Source organism: Ascaphus truei, chromosome 4, assembly GCF_040206685.1.
Source record: "Ascaphus truei isolate aAscTru1 chromosome 4, aAscTru1.hap1, whole genome shotgun sequence".
In the NCBI taxonomy this organism is placed as follows: Eukaryota; Metazoa; Chordata; class Amphibia; order Anura; family Ascaphidae; genus Ascaphus; species Ascaphus truei.
Window position 1 is genome coordinate 386887987 of NC_134486.1, and position 20575 is coordinate 386908561.

At 41.1% G+C, this 20575-nt stretch overlaps 1 protein-coding gene across 2 annotated transcripts in view; it reads left to right on the plus strand.

The window, feature by feature from the left end:
• LOC142493850 (adhesion G protein-coupled receptor F5-like) overlaps positions 1-20575 on the plus strand; it is a 179958-nt gene that overhangs the window by 132427 nt on the left and 26956 nt on the right. For both annotated transcript variants that reach the window (XM_075598501.1, XM_075598500.1), the window contains exons 4-9: positions 5838-6002; positions 8168-8638; positions 9523-9629; positions 12573-12631; positions 15887-16029; positions 18202-18417. In XM_075598501.1, coding sequence (XP_075454616.1) covers positions 5838-6002; positions 8168-8638; positions 9523-9629; positions 12573-12631; positions 15887-16029; positions 18202-18417 — 1161 coding nt within the window. The remainder of the gene's footprint in view (positions 1-5837; positions 6003-8167; positions 8639-9522; positions 9630-12572; positions 12632-15886; positions 16030-18201; positions 18418-20575) is intronic.

The window sequence follows — 20575 nt, forward strand, 5'->3', positions numbered from 1 at the left end:
TATGGTGTGAGACAGTAGCCACGAGTCTAGGTTATTGAAATGCTAAATTTAGGAGGTAAGTTTTAAGGTTTGACGTAAGGGTGGAGAGAGAAGGGGCTTGGTGTATACTGAGTGTGAGGGAGTTCCACATGTAAAGGACAGTGAGGGAAAAAGGTTTAAGGCTAGAGAGAGCAATAGAGGTGAAAGGGGTGGAAAGGAGACCGTTATAGATAAAACTAAGGAGACAAGCAGGTGCATAATGAGAATTTCCATCGGGCGGGACGTGGTGCTTACAGAGGTCCCGCGCTCTACCCCAAAGCATTTAAATGAAATGCCGGGGATCACGCACAAGGCCTCTGTAAGTTCCCTTACCTTGTCTCCTGCGACTTCAGCCGACGCATCAACATGGCAATGTGGCATCAAATGACGCCGTGGGGGCACATGACGTGAGAACACCAGAGACAAGGCAAGGAGGGGGCACAATCAAGGGAGGAGACCAGGCATGGCGGCTCAGGGGTAAAAGTTTGCCCACCCCTGATCTACTCAATTGTTTTTTCTCCTCCCACCCAAATTGGTAACAGATAGGATAAATGGTGCAATCTCTCTCTCAATCCTGAAACATGGATAGAGGGCCATGGAATGCCAAGATAACTTACTTATAACATGACATAGCATTGTCCTTTGAAGCTTCTTAAATCACAACAAGTTAGTGTATTTTATGTGTTCTGTTTGACTTTAAAATAATTGTTTCTGAAGTGTAAGAAAAGCCTTGAACAATATTAGGCCCCTATTCAGTATGGTGAGAAGACTTTAAAGCTGCAGACCAAGCAATATTCTACTTGTGATTTTTTTTTTTTTTTAAAACACACTTCTGTACAATGAGAAAGTACTTGTAACATTTAAAAAAAAAAACACCTCTGAATGACATTTTTAATGTATTATAATGTAACAAGCCTTTTTTTGCTTTTATAGCAACCATTTACAAAGTCACACCCCCTTCCTCTTCTGAAACAGGCTCTGGCACACCCCTTTTTGAGCTCTCCCCTGTCTGTAGCAATGCACCAATTGTATTAGTGACTGCCTGGTCACATGATCTTCCCCGCCGAACTTTGTCAGATTAATATACAAATGCATTCCACTGACTGCAGAATACTCTGCAGCCATTTAGTGAACCCTCGAGCTGAATCTTCGCTGATTAATCATAAGATAGTGGATCGATCGGCAACTTAGCTAATTACTTATCATTGTGTGGATTGTATTGATGCACATATTAAAAGGGAAAAACTAAAATAAAAATGTGGCAGCTTCGACTGCTGCTTTAACACAGAACACAAACAACACTGTATGACGTAAGACACTGTACATACAGATAAGGCTCTATAGATGCACTCAAAATCTGAGGAGGAGAACACCCTGATAAATAAGCAACACAACAGAAGAAATCTGGACCAAACCTGAGATTAATGTATAAATATGCTTTATTGTTGATAATAAAATGGTTGGCACCGGAACATATAGTGAATGAGGTGAACTGAATGCAAGAAAGTGCTTGTAGGCAAAATGCCTGAAGTGTATCCAAAAATATGGAACAATGAACGTAAGCACTATAAATCCAGAAAGCACTGAACCTATGCCTATGGTATGAGGCAATAGGGGCTAACTCTGGTGTGTGACGTCACTAGAACGCTATATATAATATATACACTCACATGGGGCACTAAAGTGTGTGTAGGCACATAATCACTGTCAATCATGCATCAATGATGTACTATATAAGTAACATAACAGTGGCAATGATAAACCAGTAGTGTAAATGTAGCACAAAAACACACAAGTGTAAGACTGCTGACATAAACCAATGTGATGGTCAAAGAGCAATAAGAGGCGTGAAACCCCACCAAAACTGACCCTGTTAGTGAGTAACTACACACAGGGACAGAAAAGTGGGGAAGGGAGTACCCTGCCCACCAATATATGCTACTGTAGCACCGTGGGGGGAGAGAAATGCAGCAGGATAGTGTAGTCCAAAAGGTCTGACCCTCAATAACATACCCCTACAGCACACGGGGGGGGGGAGGGAGAGGACAGAAAAGAGGGAAAGAGGACCCTGAATCACTTATCTGTACTGGCCCTGGGTACACGATCCGTTAAAGCAGCCTGGATGAGTGTCTCATGGAGTGTGTGACGTCATCACATTATGATTTCCAACATGGATGCCTGCAGCTTCTAGTTGACCTCACCGAGTTCCTGCTCGAGCTCTCTTCAGCTGCACACTCCATGAGACACTCATCCAGGCTGCTTTAACGGATCGTGTACCCAGGGCCAGTACAGATAAGTGATACAGGGTCCTCTTTCCCTCTTTTCTGTCCTCTCCCCCCCTCTCCCCCCCGTGTGCTGTAGGGGTATGTTATTGAGGGTCAGACCTTTTGGACCACACAATCCTGTTGCATTTCTCTCCCCCCCACAGGACTCGCATATATTGGTGGGCAGGGTACTCCCTTCCCCACTGTTCTGTCCCTGTGTGTAGTTACTCACTAACAGGGTCAGTTTTGGTGGGGTTTCACGCCTCTTATTGCTCTTTGACCATCACATTGGTTTATGTCAGCAGTCCTACACTTGTGTGTTTTTGTGCTACATTTACACTACTGATTTATCATTGCCACTGTTATGTTACTTACATAGTACATCATTGATGCATGATTGACAGTGATTATGTGCCTACACACACTTTAGTGCCCCATGTGAGTGTATATATTATATATAGCGTTCTAGTGACGTCACACACCAGAGTTAGCCCCTATTGCCTTATACCATAGGCATAGGTTCAGTGCTTTCTGGATTTATAGTGCTTACGTTCATTGTTCCATATTTTTGGATACACTTCAGGCATTTTGCCTACTAGCACTTTCTTGCATTCAGTTCACCTCATTCACTATATGTTCCGGTGCCAACCATTTTATTATCAATAATAAAGCATATTTATACATCAAATCTCTGGTTTGGTCCAGATTTCTTCTGTTGTGTTGCTTATTTGTCAGGGTGCTCTCCCTCCTCAGATTTTGAGTGCATCTATAGGGCCTTATCTGTATGCACAATGTCTTACGTCATACAGTGTTATTTGTGTTTTGATTACCTTCCCTGCCCTTTTGCACCAGTCTGTACAGTGACCCAAGTGGTCACACTAGGTTGAGCGGGTCACACTAGGTTGAGCGGGTCACACTAGGTTGAGCGGGTGCATCTCTCTTTTGTCCTCTGCTTTAACACAGTTAGGAATACAGTATCTTCTATTCACGTAAACAGAAGTGACTGCTTCGTTAATAGCTTTTCATCATACTGTATAGGAGGGATTAATCATTAATCGTATCACACGTACTGTATGGGAACATCCTTACTTGGATCACCGTAACAAGCAATATATTGAATACATTTCTATAGATATTGGGTGTAGAATCTGAATTAAAATAATGTGTCCACTTGTTTGTCGATGAGGAGCACACACTGAAAAAGACTGTTAGTGTAATTATTTGGTGTTATCATAATAATATTACTAAGTGATGCATCTTACATTGAGGTACCAGCCTGTACCATCAACTCTGACCTTTTGACTGTCCAACATGTGCATCTATGATTAAAGAGATAAGCATATTCCCTAATGAAGTGAAATACTTTCAAGTTTAAGTCACATGTTTTTGCAAAAATGATTTAGGCTGTCTATTTTCTTTTCCTTTTATTCGCCTGTTTTTCCTCACTCTGCTCTCTCTTGGTAACTGTCAGTTCATGTTACATTATGCTCTCCCCCTGCTACTTACAGTAACTGCTATTTACTCTAGCTGTTTCTTCCTATGAGTCATACTGTATGGCTAGTTTGTACTGCTTCGTACATAATCATTTTGTAAGGTGATCTGGCTTACATTCTTTTCTTACTTATTTTTTTTTTTTTAATAAAGACAACATTATAGTAACCTAGAAAATGTTGGTCCATGGTAGCACTTTGACCATCTGCTTTGATTTACACACTAATGAATACAGTAAGTTTGGTGTACTGTTGAGTGCTACCAGGAATCCACTCTAAAGAGAGCTACATGAATGTCTTTGGTGTATAGTTCTAAAGCACTTGGGAAATAACTGAATAATACATTAATCTTCCTCCTAAGCCTTTGTACCCTTCTCTCTAATAGTATAGTAGATATCACCATTATTATTTTACCGTTACTTAGTAGTGGATATTTTCATTGCGGCTCCATGAAAGGATTGGTCTCACCATTTGTATTTTTCTCAGATCATCGAGCATTATCTTGATATCCTGACTATTCTTTCTGCCTTTACAGCAGCACACTTCACTGACCTCTATACCCCATTATACTGTATCTTCTGTTTCTACTCTCCACTCTCCCCTTTTATAATTCAATTAGCGCGGTATATTAACCTAATGGTATTAGTGTTGTAATATTTATGTAAGACGTTCTGTATGTTTCATTATTAGTGCACAGTATTTTACATCCCTATTGTACTGCAGAATATTTATTCATTTATTTATAAAATATTTTACCAGGAAGTAATACATTGAGAGTTACCTCTCGTTTTCAAGTATGTCCTGGGCACAGAGTTAAGACAAATAATACATGGTTACAAATACAGTTACATAAATGAACAGGGTATACATTATATACAAGACATTGCATGCACAGTTAAAGATAATATATATTATGGGCGTATGAAACAGTTACAGACCAGATTAAAATGTGAGACGGCCTTATATTTGAAAGAACTTAAACTGGTGGCGGATGTGAGAATATGGTGGTGTCTTGCAAATATATTATAATAATTCCAATATGATGATGTCAAACACTGAGCACGACAGTAGTAGTAATGTAATACTTGACTTTTAAGTACTTTCAAAGAGAGGGAATCATGTAGGTTTGTGAACAAGACCACTTGGAAATCAGGATAACAAGTTTTACAGCATTTTCTACATTTTCTGCCTTTTTTCTCCTTATTTTTCTATTGAGTTCTTTGTACAGTATAATACATTTTACTGAAGCATCACATCGATCATTCATTGATCTGTTTAATTTAATATTTAGGTCTTATTACATCAGCTTATCTCAAGCAGCAAACTGGTCACATCAATAATACTTTCCTGTGTGACCTTTTATACAACAGTATTGTGTGTAAGATAGCTTTACAGTATGCTATTTAAGAATAACGCTTAGATGTTTAATTTATTAGCACGGAGCAAAACCTTGAATCTTGGTTCACTATCAGTGTACTGTAAGTTGATCTTATTTGGTATAGGAGTGATTTTGAACTAGGACAAGATTTACTAAACAGTACTAAGCATTAGACGCATCCACATAGACATTTAGTAACTCCAGTCTTACACCTGAACAAGTCAAAGAAAGATAGACAGTTGAGGCTCTGATATCATCACCGGTCTGCTTTGGGGTCTGGAGGTGGGCCTTGGTTTGGCCTGTGTCTGTCTGCATGCGAGTGCGAGTGACGCTGTGAGACGCGGCACCCGGAAGCGGTGCAGAACCCTGCAGTGTCAGATTGTCCCAGAACGCGGGACAGACACAGACCAACACAGGACCCACCTCCAGACTCCAAAGCAGACCGGTGATGATATCAGAGCCTGGACTGTCTATCTTTTACTGGACTACTAACCCAAACTTATATGTAAGTTAATACTTGCACTTTTATTGTATTTTTAAATACATGCTCTTCATCCTTGGTGCGCTTCTTTGCTTTTTTTCTCCTTACACCTGAACAATATTGTAGGCGAAGAAACATTCTAATAATATACATTCTATTTCCTATTGTATTGTTTGAGTAACACCCAATGTATTCTTATTTTGCAGTGGTAGATGTCTACTCTCCAGAAGAATATACGGTTGATATTGAGATCAGTTTTCCAGATGCCACTTTACTAGCCCCTATCAGAGATTACATAAGAAGTCTACCTTTCCCCCTCCAATTAAATGTCTCTGACTCCGTCAACATAACAAGCATAGAAGTAACCACAGGTAAATTTTCATCCATCAACTCCCCTCACAGTAAGCGATATGCCATCAGTGTAAACCAATGTCCCTTTGTGCGGCTTCAGAAGAGTACAGCATCCTATCTATTTATGGAAATCCACACTGCTCGCTTTAAGATTTTTAAATTTCCTTTTTCACCTGATTTGGGCAATTTAGCAAAGTACCGCCATATGGGGTTACCTTTAAGAAGTGTCCTGGTTCTTCTGCAATCTGCTCTGCTTTCCTTAAATCACCAAGACAATTATTCTACTGACAGCAGAGTCCCTTTCAGTGAGCTGATCAATAATGTGAATGTCACTATGAAGTGCAACATTCTTGCTATTGATTTACTAGTGCTAAGTTATCCCCCTTGGTTATGCAATGAATTATGGAAACAAATAGCTGTGAAACCGGAGATCACCAAGAGGTAAGACCATACTGGTTATGCTATGGAAGATGTCTGAATATGGAGTGGTCATGAGCGATTTGTAATGATTTGTTTTGGTCTTTAACTTGTTACTGAAAAAAGTAGATGCTAAATAAATGAACTAGAAAAAGACGTGGGTAATGAATGATTCAAACAGTAACAGAACACTATCTTACTGATCAACGCCTTATTAATGCTAACCACTGTTCCCCTACAAAATCGGTAAATGTTCACTAAAGCATAACTCAACCGTCTACAAATTCAACATTTATTATTGTCATACTGTAGTTAAAAAGATTAACATTTCAGTGGTTAAAAACACCTTCTTGAGGAAAAATTCCCCCTCCCTCCCCAAATCAAGTATTTTTTGTTTACCTTATATGAACCACATGGTCCTGTGGAACACAACAGTAGCATTCAAGCTACATGGCCCCTCCGATTGTGAGATGTATAAATTATCTTTAACTTTTACCAGTACTTGATCAACAAAGATGGCTGTGGGGTCACCCAGTTGGAAGTTGAAATGTAATCTCTGTAAGGGTTCCAGTCCTGGGTTTTTCTGTACGTAACTTGCCCTTATGTGGCTGTTACAGCCATCTTTGATCCTGGCAAACCTCTTCCGGAACTTGGTTATTGACTGCACCTGTTCCAGGGCTTTAAATAGCAGTCAGTGACTCCCAGACCTTGGGACCTTGCCCAAGCATTGTATGCTATTCCATGTGTTCTTGACCCCCTTGATTCCCTGACCTCTTGCTTTCCCTGTTCACGTGCAATTGTTCCCGTGCTTTCCCTATTCCCCTGCTTTCCCCGTTTTCGTGCATTCCCCGTTTCCAAGCATTCCCAGTTTCCGTGCATTCCCAGTTTCCATTCTTTCTCTGTTCCTTTGGATTCCCTCGTGCTGACCCCAGCCATTGACCCCGACCACCGCTCCTGTGCCACCTGCCTTGACCCCAGCCTATATCCTGACTTTGCATCTTTGCCACCTACCTTGACCTCTGTCTGGATAATGACTACGACTACTCTAAGGCTGCACTTATTGTGCCGGCGATAGGGACATCGCTTCAAAACAAATGCATTGCCGCCGTTGCGTGCTCTTATAGTAAGCGCGACGCGACGGAGCAACGGCTTGGTCGCGATCGCTGGAAGTCATCTCAATTTCATTTTTCCAGCGACCGAAGCTTGATGTCACCGTCGCGTTGCCATTGCCGGCACTATAAGCGCAGCCTAACAGGACTCTGTCCCCTGGCTCTGGTCTGTGATCATATACCCCTACTTTAGCTCTGCGGGTCCGTTTCCTATCAGAGACGAGCAATGTTATAAACTCAGGACAGGTCATTTTGTTTCTCTCTGACAAGAGCTTTTGTAAAGGAGATTGAAAATTAAATATCTCAGGAACCGTGGGGACCAATACCTTGAGGTGTTGCGAGCTCTGGGGGTACCCATTGTTTCAAATAAATTATATATACGTCAAAGAGCACGGAATGTGGCTTTAAAATAATGGACAATGATTTATATCCAAATCTACCATATTTCCAAGGGCCCCACCCATTGTAATTATTCACATGATCCCAAGACGATCATTCATAAATTAAACGAAACATAAATATTCATTAAGCACCATTGAATTTCAGCACACTAGCACATTGAATGAATTACTGTATTTAGATAGAAACATTGGAAAAAAAAGTCGTTTATTTACATATTCTTATACTGTACATGTTCATTTTATTTCCTTTTTGACTAGCATGTACACAAAATGGAAAAGATTTGCAATGTCTATGTGAAAGTGGGTATCTGTGGCCAAGCGATGTTTGCAGTACATACCCGTCCTGTGACAACTCAAGTCAGAGCTGTGCCTGTGTCACACAGCTACCGCCTCAAGGAATATATTGTCAGCAATTAGTGTCAACTCCACCTCCAACTGCATCTATCAATTCAACTACAACTCCATCTACAACCCCATCTACAACTCCATCTACAGCCACATCTACAACTCCATCTACAACTCCATCTACAGCCACATCTACAGCCACATCTACAACTCCATCTACAGCCACATCTACAACTCCATCTACAACTTCAACTACAACTAGAACTTCAACTAGAACTTCAACTACAACTACAACTCCGTCTACAACTAGAACTTCAACTACAATTCCATCTACAACTTCAACTACAACTAGAGCTTCAACTAGAACTACAACTCCACCTCGTGGTAAGAAAGCAATGGCTTACAAAACAGAGTTGGGGCTATTTATCAGACATTACCTGCAGACAAAACTGCGGTATTGGTGCAAAGAACCAGATGTACCAAAGAAAAAAAATGCAAGTTATTATTATTTTGAGGGCATGACACACTGCTGTATAAATGTACAAAATACTCACATTCGAAACATATACACATTATATGTGTATTCCCTTGAAGGAAAAAAGAGTGAGTGAGAAAGAGAGTGAGAAAGAGATCGAGAGAGAAAAATCTAAATTTCTTGAGGCATAAACGTACACCTCTCATCTACAAGAGCACTTCCCCTAATTGTTATGTTACAAGAACCAATAGTACTGCAAAAATATAAAAATTAAATGAGATTTGTTTTCCCGACATGTTTTAAGTAATGGCTAATTTTTGTTGCCTATTGAATTTACAACTTTTTAAAGAATATCAGGACTGATGAATAACTAATCAATCAACCTCACCCAACAAGGTGTCAAAACAGCAATATGCACAGATCAGTTTTCTTTATATTCTTTGAAACTCACTTAGCTAGTATTTTTTAGGGTGATTGCTATAGTTTTATCTTTTGCCGCTGGTGATAATGTCATTTATCTTTCCATTGGATCACCGCTGGTAATGTTACCTTTTTTCATACAAAAAAATGATGAAAGTATTAAGATTAGAATTAAACACTTGCTGAAACAGGGGGTTCCACAAGTTAAGGGCATAGTGGTGGTTCTGTGGGACGCAGTCCATCATCAAAATATTTCTTACATTTTATGTACTGTAGATCCAAAAGGGACAAGTTCGTCATTACAGTCCTTTGCATTATTATTTTGTCCAATAGACTTTTTTTCAATTGTAACCATTTGTTTTCATATTCACAGTGGTTCATTTACCAATGTCCATCAACATTGATGAAGAATTTACAGAGGACCTTAACAATCCATCTTCTGCAAAGTACAAAGATTATAAAGACAAGCTGGAAAGAGCAGTATGTATATATACCATGGGGTTTTTTTTTTTGACACCAGATCGAATGCACTGACGCTGATTCAAATCTAGAAAAATAGCTTTGATGCTTTAAATCTTGTATGTTTTGTCAGGCAGAGGGTATATCATACTGTAAGTAGTCACAAAATGTAAGTTATTTATGTCTATGTATTAAGTGATTGGTATCAGACATTAATATTTAATACATACTCACTCAGTCACAAAAGCACCTAACATATATTTTGTCCATTCCAATAATTTATGGACAGTATTATCGTGAGTGAGGGGGCAGATACAGCACCATAATAATAATGATTATTATTTCATGTTCTATTATGCTTGTGCTTGTTTATAGACATTTAGGGGCACATTTATCAAGTGCCCGTATGGCTTACTGACCCGTTCCATTGAAGTCTATGGGGCCTATTCAGTAAACTTCACTAAGTGACTTATCAAGAGTTTTGAGCACTTTTCTGGCATGTTTGCATGTGCAGCTATTGAGAGAGCTTCGCTCTCCCTCAGAGAAACCGAGCAGAAGCTTCAAAAATGCTCAAACTCGCATTTTTGGTCAAATCGAGCTATTCAGGTAGCTCCGATATGTAACTCGCACATTCTGATCTCGCCATGGGATTCGCAATGTGCATAAGAAGCAGAAAATGTATTGTTGCTACATTGGATTGAAGACAGGGGTCTCCGGAGCTGACCCGCATTAATATCAGCTCCCCACTTCAATTCTATGTAATAAAAATACACTTACAGCCCAGCTTCATTACCTTGGTGCCTAACCGCTATGGTAATGAAAGGGTTAAAAACCAGTGTCCGGTTTGGTAGTTGTAGAGGGGGTGGGTGAAGCTTGTAGTTGCCCCAGGGTGGGTGGTTAGGCTACCGGGAGGGTTGCGGGGGGGGGGGGGGAGTTAACCCCTTCATTACCTTAGCAGTTACTACCACTAAAGTAATGAAGGAGTTAACCCCTCCCGCTACCCACTTGGTAGGCCTAAACACCCATCATGGGATAAATACCATCTTTATAGTTGCCCCTTCACCCATCCCTTCCACCACCAACACCACACAGGAATGGGCAAAAGTTCTATTAGCCAAAGATGGACAAATGCATGTGTCTTGGTGCGCCAATATATATAACCGATTTTGACGGGTTGCTAGCAGGGAAGTTAGAAGTGGAGTTTGGATGTTGCCGCTGGCACACATACTGTATGCAAATGATATGTATAAAAAAAATGAAAAGCACTGTATGCACCAGAGGTGTTAAAATTGTCTGTCACCTTTTTCTTGGCATAAAAGACAAACCGCACGTAGACACAAGCAATTCTTAATGCATTCATATGATGCACACCACACAAAGAGTGGGCCAAATATAACAACATGAATAATAATATACTAACATGTGCAGTTAATGATTTCAGGTGGGAAATACATGTTTTTAGATTTTTTTCTTACACTATCTTAATGTATCTTAATGTTTTTGTTTTGTTTTGTTTTTTGGGGGTTTTTTTTTGCAAGATGTAGGAACTTAAACGATTGAGTTGTATATATTTTGAAAGTAAATAGAGAGAGATTGTATAACTTATTCACTACCCGCATCATACCTCATTCAGGTTTAAACTTTAGTATTGTAGTCTGATCCTTTTGTATTAATCCTTTCTATATAGCCAAGGGAAATCATAAAAAAAATACAGGTATAGCAGACGTTAGTTCAGTCGTTGAAGTGCGATTAGCACTGTCGTGATGAAGTAACGACCGCCGCAAGTTGCGGTTTGCGTGCAACATTGCGTAATTTAGTGCGTTAACACACAACAACGGGTTCAATAACATCTGCTGCACCTGTACTGTACCTTGTGTAACCCATGGACCACCACCCAATCGCAGATCGGGCTCCCTAAGGTGTTCTGTGGTCTGGCTACATGACTTAGTGTGGTGCATACCAGCTGGCAACAGGAGGGCCTGAGTCTCCCGCGGTGACATGGGGGAACAACAGGACAGGTTACTTGGGTGGATATCTTCATTTTTTGTCAATGGTGCAGCGCCTCCATCTGTAGTAAGCCCCAGGAATACGGGGTGTAATCCCTACCACAGAATCCCCTCCCAGAGATGAGAGATTCCAGTCTCACACAACTGTCTCTTTAAACAGCAGACTCCTTTATTCAGTCTCCAGCAGCAGCAGCAGACAGGTACAGTTGATATACAATGTCCACCAGCTGTTCTCCTTTGTGATGGTCCCTGTCTCCACTCTGGACTCAGGGCAGTCCAGAGTGAGGCTAGCTCTTCCCTTACCCCCTATACAGGGTAAGAGGTATTTGGTCCACCTCACTATCTACTATCAGCTCTACTCATGAGCTGCTCACTCCTCTCCTCACTAACACAAAACTCTCCCACACTAAATAGGAAGTGACACTGCTCTTTGTAACGTCCAATAGGCACCACCCCTGTGCCTCTTGATTGGACACAGGGTCATGTGACCTACCTTCACTTACTCAGCACAGTGTCATAAGTGGGGAAACCCATGATAGCTCCTGGCAATCTGCCCTTAGCAGAGATTACACACAGGAAGAGGATAGATATATAGCCCCTAAACTTACCAGGGCTACACTTGCATGGAATGAAACAGTTAAATAAAATACATCACATGCACATGTCTTTGGCATTGATTGCAAATGGTGGAAATTAATAGTGACTATTTTGAAAAGTATTCTTAATTCATTTTGAAGACTTGTGAAGCCTCTTATTTTCATGCAAAGTTATAGATGTAACTATGATTAGAATTCATACAAAATGCTGCAATATACAGGGTTAGCTATTAGCGCCCTGACACCTGAGCTACTAACAAGATGATGATGATGGATTTGTTGGTGCTCAATCAGGGCAGAAAACTAGAAATGAATCAGTCCGAACTGCACAACCCACAATAAATGTTCTTGATGTTTTTCAGTTTAATATCTACTACAAATCGCTACCTGGTTTTCGGTCGGCAGAAGTTACAGGTTTCAGGTACAGTAAGACCAAGCATACAGGATATACTGTATATACACATATACAGTAGATGTATACATACTGTATACTCATTTAATTTAAATTGTACATGTATTCCCCTCCTTGCCCTTTACCCCTAATTGATACTCTGTGAAGTCATCTTCTCTGTGCTTGGAAAGAGTTCAGTTCTGTTCAAACAGTTGGAACTCCAAGCTTCCCCAGCAGATTGAATTGGGGGCTTTGTCCCATATACAGTAGTCTAAGACTTTACAGAAATGGTTCCGTAATTTGTTGCATCACTATTTATTCATAATGTTTTACCAGGAAGTAATACATTGAGAGCTCCCTCTCGTTTCCAAGTATGTCTGGGCACAGGGTTATAATGACAGATACATGGTTACAAATACATAGTTACAATGAGTGAAAAGGATCATACATTATACAGTATACAAGACATTGCATGCACAGTAAGAGATAATATATGTTATAGGCGTATGTAACAACAGTTACAGACCAGATTAAAATGTGAGACAGCTTTAGTTTTGAAAGAACTGAGACTGGTGGCGGCGTCGGTGAGAGTCTCCGGTAGACTGTTCCAGTTGTGCAGAGGTGGCCAAGGGCAGTCTTCAAAGGTCACCAGCAGGTCGGGTTTTAAGGATATCCCTGCTTCAGCAAAGGTGGCTCAGTCAGTGGCTCAGTCAAAATGACTGAGCCACCTGTGCTGAAGAAGGGATATCCTGAAGACCCGACCTGCTCGTGGCCCTTGAGGACTGGAGTTGGCCACCCCTGCACTAGTAGTTTAAGATTTCAGTTCAGCAGGACTCTTTTTTTCATGTTGCTTAGGGACCACTAGTGGCTCTAGTTATTTTACATTAAAATAAGAATCATTGCTTTTTTTTTTTTTTTCTTGACTCATCTATAATTTTTTTTCTTTTTAAAAGAACTGTGTCAATTATGGGAGTTTAACCTAATTACGCCTGTAACGAGGAAGGGCTTATTTATTGGTTTCCCTTTAAACTAGACGGGGCTCCTGGGGCAATTGCTTTCAGCCTGGTGGCATTTCTGTCAGCATTAGAAACAGGGCCGCCAACAGAAATTTGGGGCCTAGAACAAATGCAAGGAGCAGGACTCCCCCTCCCCCCTCACCCATAGCACACCTACCATGACATTTTTTTTAGGGCGCAACTTTGACTTAAATGGCAGTGTTGCGAGCCCTATTTCACACCTCGAGAGCCCCCCCATTTTATGCCTTACGAGCCCCCTCTATTTTCCTCCCTTTTCCATGTATTTTTCTCCCCTCCGTCTCACCTCTCACTCTCCCCCCCTCCATCAATTACCCCACTCTCCTGCAATCCATGCCCCCCCGCCTCACATGTATTTCTCTCCCCTACTCCCTCTTTTCCTCACTCAATTCCCACCCCCTCACATAATTCCCCCCATAAAATATATACCAAAAAAAACACTCCAATGCAAAAAACTTCCCACCCCCAAATTCATACAAGAAAATCTGCAGACCCCAAATATATACAACCCCCCCACCTCCCCAAGTAAATACAAACCCCCCAAATACATACAAAAAACACCCCACCTCCCCAATACATATAAAAAAAAACACCAATACATATTTAAAAAAAAAACAATACATATTTTTTTTTAAAAACAATGCATATATAAAAAGCCCCCACTCCCTCCCAATACATACAAAAAGGCCACTCCAATACATATAAAAAGATCCCCACTCCCCCCATTACATATAAAAAGACCCCCACTCCCTCCAATACATATAAAAAGACCCCCACTCCCTCCAATACATATAAAAAGACCCCAACTCCACCCAATAGATATAAAAAGACCCCACTCCCCCTAATACATATAAAAAGACCCCCACTCCCCCCAATAGATATAAAAAGACTCCACTCCACCCCAATACATATAAAAAAGTAGACATACCTTGGGGATGGTCGGGACCGGTGGCTGCGGGGTCCGGCGGCCGGTCGCAGCCGGGTCCCGACTCTCCATCAGCTGCAGACCTCCTCACTCTGTGTCCCACGCGGAACTTCCAGTCAGCACGCACCGGAAGCTGAAGCGCGCTGACATCAGAGGGGCCCGGCGCACAGACGTCAGGGGCTGGAAGCTCGGCGTGGGATAGGAAGGCCTGCATCTGATGGAGAGCCGGAGCCTGGCCATGACCGGCAGCCGGACTGGTCACCGAGCACTGGTCACCGAGCCCACCCAGCCCCTGGGCCCAGGAAACCATTACCTTTTGTCCCCCCCCCCCTATTGGCGGCCCTAACGGGCGTGAAGAGGGCCCCCTGACTCACCAGGCCTGGGACACCAACCCCGACAGACCACCCCTGTTGGCGGCCCTGATTAGAAATACTGTCATTACAGAAATACTGTATGTAACAGGGCTTCTACAGTATTATACCTCAGCATTTCTGGAGAAAAATTAATGCAACAATCATTTTGCTCTTCTTAGCATCAATATACTTTACTCCAATTTTCTCCATGTGGATCCGATTGCGTTTTTGGCCAATATAAAAAAGGAACATACAAACAGAATTTGATGGCAGATAAGAACCCTTTGACCCACTGTGTCCGCCCGTTTACCTATCTGCTGCATAACCTCAGACCCTATTTGACCCTTAGCTTCCTTTCATATTTAGAATAGCCTTATGTCTAAGATAAGCATTTGTAATACCCTGCTTTTTAACTTGTTTATTAAAGTCTCCATCTTTGCTGATGATACTAAATTGTGTAAGGTAATAGAATCAGAGCAGGATGTAATTTCTCTGCAGAAGGACTTGGAGAGACTGGAAACAAGGGCAGGTAAATGGCAGTTGAGGTTTAATACAGAATACATGTAAGGTTAAGCATTTGGGATGCAAGAATAAAAAGGCGTCCTACACATTAAATGGGGATAAATTGGGGGAATCCTTGATGGAGAAGGATTTAGGAGTGCTTGTAGACAGCGGGCTTAGCAATAGTGCCCAATGTCATGCAGTAGCTGCAAAGGCAAACAAGATGTTATGTAACTTTTGTAAGTATCCTGTTTGCATTTTCATATAAAAGGTGTGCGTGCCTGTTTTCCTGGCGATACCACCAGGGTAGGGGCACCAGCCGGTTAGAGTCTGGAAAAACTCGGGTACACTATTTTACAATGGAAACATGGATTTGTATGCTGAATAGTTCTTTCAATGTGCTTTCAACATTCCATGTTAAGAAACAAAGTGATAATATGCACAAGGTGATCATGAATGTTTTCTACTTCAGGCCAGGAAGTATCACGGCTGAATATACCCTCGCAACAGAGCCAGCCACTGCCGCCCAGATTACCAGTGCTAACGCAGACGTCATTGCAAACTTGACTACAACATTTAGATTAGGCACTCCAGCCATCAAAAATGAAATTTATGGTAAGAACGAACGTTCCATTTTTGCTTTCATATTTAAAAATTTTTTTTTTTTTTTTCTAAATGGTGACTTCCTCCAAATAATCCAGAAGTTTGGTATCTTTTATGTCCCAGGCTAAAGTTATGCAAAAAAGTGATCATATTGAAATAGATCCCGACTAGGTAAATCTGCACAAAGAAATGTTACTGTATTACTGTATCAAATGTGCAGGTTTTATAAGAAAGTGAAGTTTGTGCATGGTCCCTGCCCCAGTGGTCACTGCCGGTGAAAGCCACGATCTGCAGTCTATTGTGGAGCGATGGGATGCGCGGGGGGCACGGCCATGATGGGGGCTGGGCGTGGCCATGATGGTTTACAATACCTGCACTCCTATTGGTCCACACGATCTGCCCTGCCATTGGCTGACCGCACACCGCGTGATCGCGGCAAGGAAAGACAAAATTCTTATCCTCCCTGCCAGCGGACGCATTATCATGCTTTACGCGCCCACACACACACGGCCACTGAGACCTGCCCCATAGAGGGCTGTGCTGTGGTGTGTGGTGCGCACCCCGTTGCAAGCACTGAAGCGGCCACTGGAGACCTGGCTTTATATTGATATTTGCAGGGGAGTTACAGGCAGATTATAGGTGACTTTATGGATAAAAGTGTAACTTCTATTAAAATTTGATTTTACTAACACAAATAGAATATCTCACTGACATATATCCCCAAATAGCGCAAAATGTAACTAATGATATCTCTCTTTCTAAACACATTGACATTTGCGATGAATTCCACATAGTTACCATCCAAGATTAAAATTAATATTTAGAATGTGGTGGAAAGTTTTTTGGTGTTTCTTTAAAGAATCTAAATCAGGAAGTGTCCAGTCCATAGCGTATGTTGAAGAAGGAGTAATTGCCATTATTGTTTGTTTAAAAAAACATTCTCTTAATTGACCATTAACCAGAAGTAAAGAATATTGTCTTTAGTTAAGGTGCCCACAAGACTGACCCTGTTATTCTGCCTGGATCTTCCCTACCCTGGTTCTGATTTTGTAATACTTTCATTAGAATGATGTATACTGTTGATATTGAAGAGTATCAGAGGGCATCTTTCTAACGTGGTTTCTACACGGTAAAAATATAAAAGAAAAATAGCATTTTTTTTGCTTGAATTCACTTAAGCAATAAGCATGGTTCTGATAATTAAATACAATAGAAAAGTAGAGAATATTTAGGTCCATATTTAGCCATCGGGGATATTCCAGGAGACTTCTCCTGCACTATTAACACGAATAGACCAGTAGGCACCTTCCTAACAAAATAGAATGAGCTTGCACTCACCCTGTCTCATATAATTCAGATGAGGTGCTAGGATCCTGCATCTATACCGGTGGATGATACAACTACAAAAAAAACCATACTGGATCATCAATGTGCGAACTAGTGCAACATTTCAAGGCCTGACAAAGGGGTCCGGGGGCCTTGAAATGTGACTCTAGTTTGCACATGTAACGGTATGTGTCTGCTCACTTTCCTTGCATTGTGTGTGCTGAGATTTTTTTTCCATTGCTGCTGGGTTTTTCCATACATCAAAGAAGAAATTTGGTGAGACCTAAAGAAAAACGTGAGCCCATTGTTTTCTCTTATTTCTTTTTTGAGTGCTGATACAATATGTTTTTTTTTTTTTGCAGTAGACACCTTCCACCTTCCTTCACGGAAAAAGACCCATAATAGCAGAGAATAGTACTAACAGTCCAGAGAAATTTACTGCCCCTAGCACAGGGCGCGAGGCCTATGTAAACGTACTTACCCGGCTTCAGTCACACGTCTCTATGGCAACACGCCGTCAAATGACACCCGTGTCCATGGGACGTGACGTCAAATGACGCCGCGGGTCACGTGACGTCACATGACCCGCAGCGTCATTAGACGCAAAATTTGAGGTGAGGGGGGAGCGACTGAGGAGAGCAGGCAGGGGGCGGGGGGGAGCACAGCGCAGGGAGATTGCGCAGTCCTGCCCTAGCATATACAGTACTGTTTTTACATTGCATATCATTGCTAATACTATTTTGTATCTCATATGATGGCCAACTGTGTAGAGATACAAAGTAGGGATGGCATTGTCCTCTTTGCAGTTTTGCTGCTGCATTCATTTGAGTAATTTTATTTGAATGATTTTATTTATAGGGTCAAGCAGAATCGCAGTTTCCCCAAATAATCTTTTTCCTGGAGACAACGCATCAATTGTATGTGAAATAAGCAGAAATTGCACGAGTGTTGCATGGTATATAGACAAAAGGCAAATAACTTCAGATCCTGCCAAATATTCAATCAGCACAACATTGAGCGCTAGCAATTCAACAACCACCTTACGTATCACAAACCTCGCAACGAGCGATTTAGGTAAGTGCTGTACATGTTTCATTTTTTCGGAAGGAGTGTTATTGTCATTAAATCCTTATATTTGCTCCATTGACCCTTCTACTGTGGCATGCGAAATAGAATACCCAGGGCTATCTAGCAGGAAAACCTCATTGAAGTCAGCAGGGATTTCCAGGCGGTAGCATCGAATATCTCACTTTAATGAAAATCTATCTACACAGACATAGCTGCGGTATGCAAATAAGTGGGATCCTATTTCAATAATGGAACGTTCTAAATATTAAATACATAGGCATCTTTAAAGATGACTATAATTACAGCAACATTAGAGCGAAGTCATTGTGATGGATTCCAAATGAGTGAGACTCAGAAAATCAGTGATAGTTGACTGGTCTGAGAAATTCATACTTATAAGGACTATAAGACGCCCCACTGCCTAATTATTTTGAAAGCCTATTTTATCAATAAAATTGAACCGCCAAACCATATTACTGTGATATCCAGTTGTGTTGGGTTAAAACCAGATACATGGTTTACTATTCTTTCATAAAACTATTGGTTTGTAATTAAATACTTATCTTCAATTTTCTATTAATTTACCCTACAAATAATATTTTAAAAGGTATTTAGTTTTTCTCTGGGGTTTTTACCAACATTTTTTAGAGGAACTGCGGCAGTGGTTTTCAGTATTTTCAGTACTGTGAAACCCATGAGGGAAACATTTTATACTGGAATCCAGCGTACCTACTGTATACTTTGGGGAGGATTCACAAAGCTCCAAAAACAGTTATCGGAGCTCAGTTGGCATTCACTGCCTTTCAAGTCAATGGCAGCTAAAGCCATTAACTGCCCTTATCTGAGATTTGTGTTCCCCCCACCTCCCATGTACTTGTATGTATGTATGTATGTATGGATGGATGGATGGATGGATGTCTTTATTTATATTGCACCATTAATACTGTACATAGCGCTTCACAGCAGTAATACATGTGGCAATCATATAAATAACTAATAATACAAATAACACATAATGGCAAGAAGTGCTTCAGACATAAAAGTGACATTTAGGAATAGGAGTCCCTGCCCCGAAAAGCTTACAATCTAATTGGTAGGTAGGAAGAACACACAGAGACAGTAGGAGGATGTTCTGGTAAGTGTGTCTGCAAGGGGCCAAAGTTTATGTATGAGGTGTAAAGTATCAGCCACTGGGCTACTCATATGCTTCGTTAAGGAGATGTGTTTTAAGGTGGGTCTTAAAGGTGGATAGGGAGGGTGCTAGTTGGGTATTGAGGGGAAGGGAATTACAGAGGTGTGGGGCAGTCGGTGAGAAATGTTTAGGGCAGGAGAGGGCTTTAGACACAAAAGGGGTAGAGAGGACATCCTTGAGCAGAACGCAAGAGTCGGGATGGTGTATAGCGAGAAATTAGGGTTGAGATGTAAGGAGGAGCAGAAGAGTGTAAAGCTTTAAAAGTGAGGACAATTGAGTGTGTGATACAGAATTTGATAGGAAGCCAGGAGAGGGATTTCAGCAGCGGAGACGCTGAGACAGATTTAGGGTACTTACTACATCTATCACTGTAAACAGGTCTAACGTTTAAAAAAAAAAAAAAGTGATATATTTCTGTATCATGACAGAACAAATTAGAGCATTAAATTACAATGCTTTTTATAAAATCATAAATTATCTCCCAGTTTGTGGACTAATTGGAATCTCGCAACCGTACCTTCAGTGGAATCCTGGAAGTGGAAAACCACTTTCTTACTGTACTCCAGAATCAGTGGGGTCTAATTACTATAGCGCGTTGGAAGCGGATAAATCACGTGTTGACGCAATGTACACATTTTCAGTGCACAGTTGCATCAAATGTATCATTAGTTTTGTACAGCTGGCGCGGATTGTTAGAAAGCAGACCGTCAATAACAGCTGAAAATGGGAAATCTTTTGACGCAGAATAAAAGGAGAAAAACTGACTCAGAGAGGGGCACAATGTGAGACATCTCAGTATACTCTGAGCAGTATTTATGCCTGTGGGACAAAATTGGAGAAAAGACTTTGATGCACTAATGCAGGGGTTCCCAGCTCCAGTCCTCAAGGACCACTAACAGGGCGGGTTTTCAGGCTACCCTCACATTAGCACAGGAGCTCCAGTCATTTTGACTGAACACCTGTGCTCAAGCA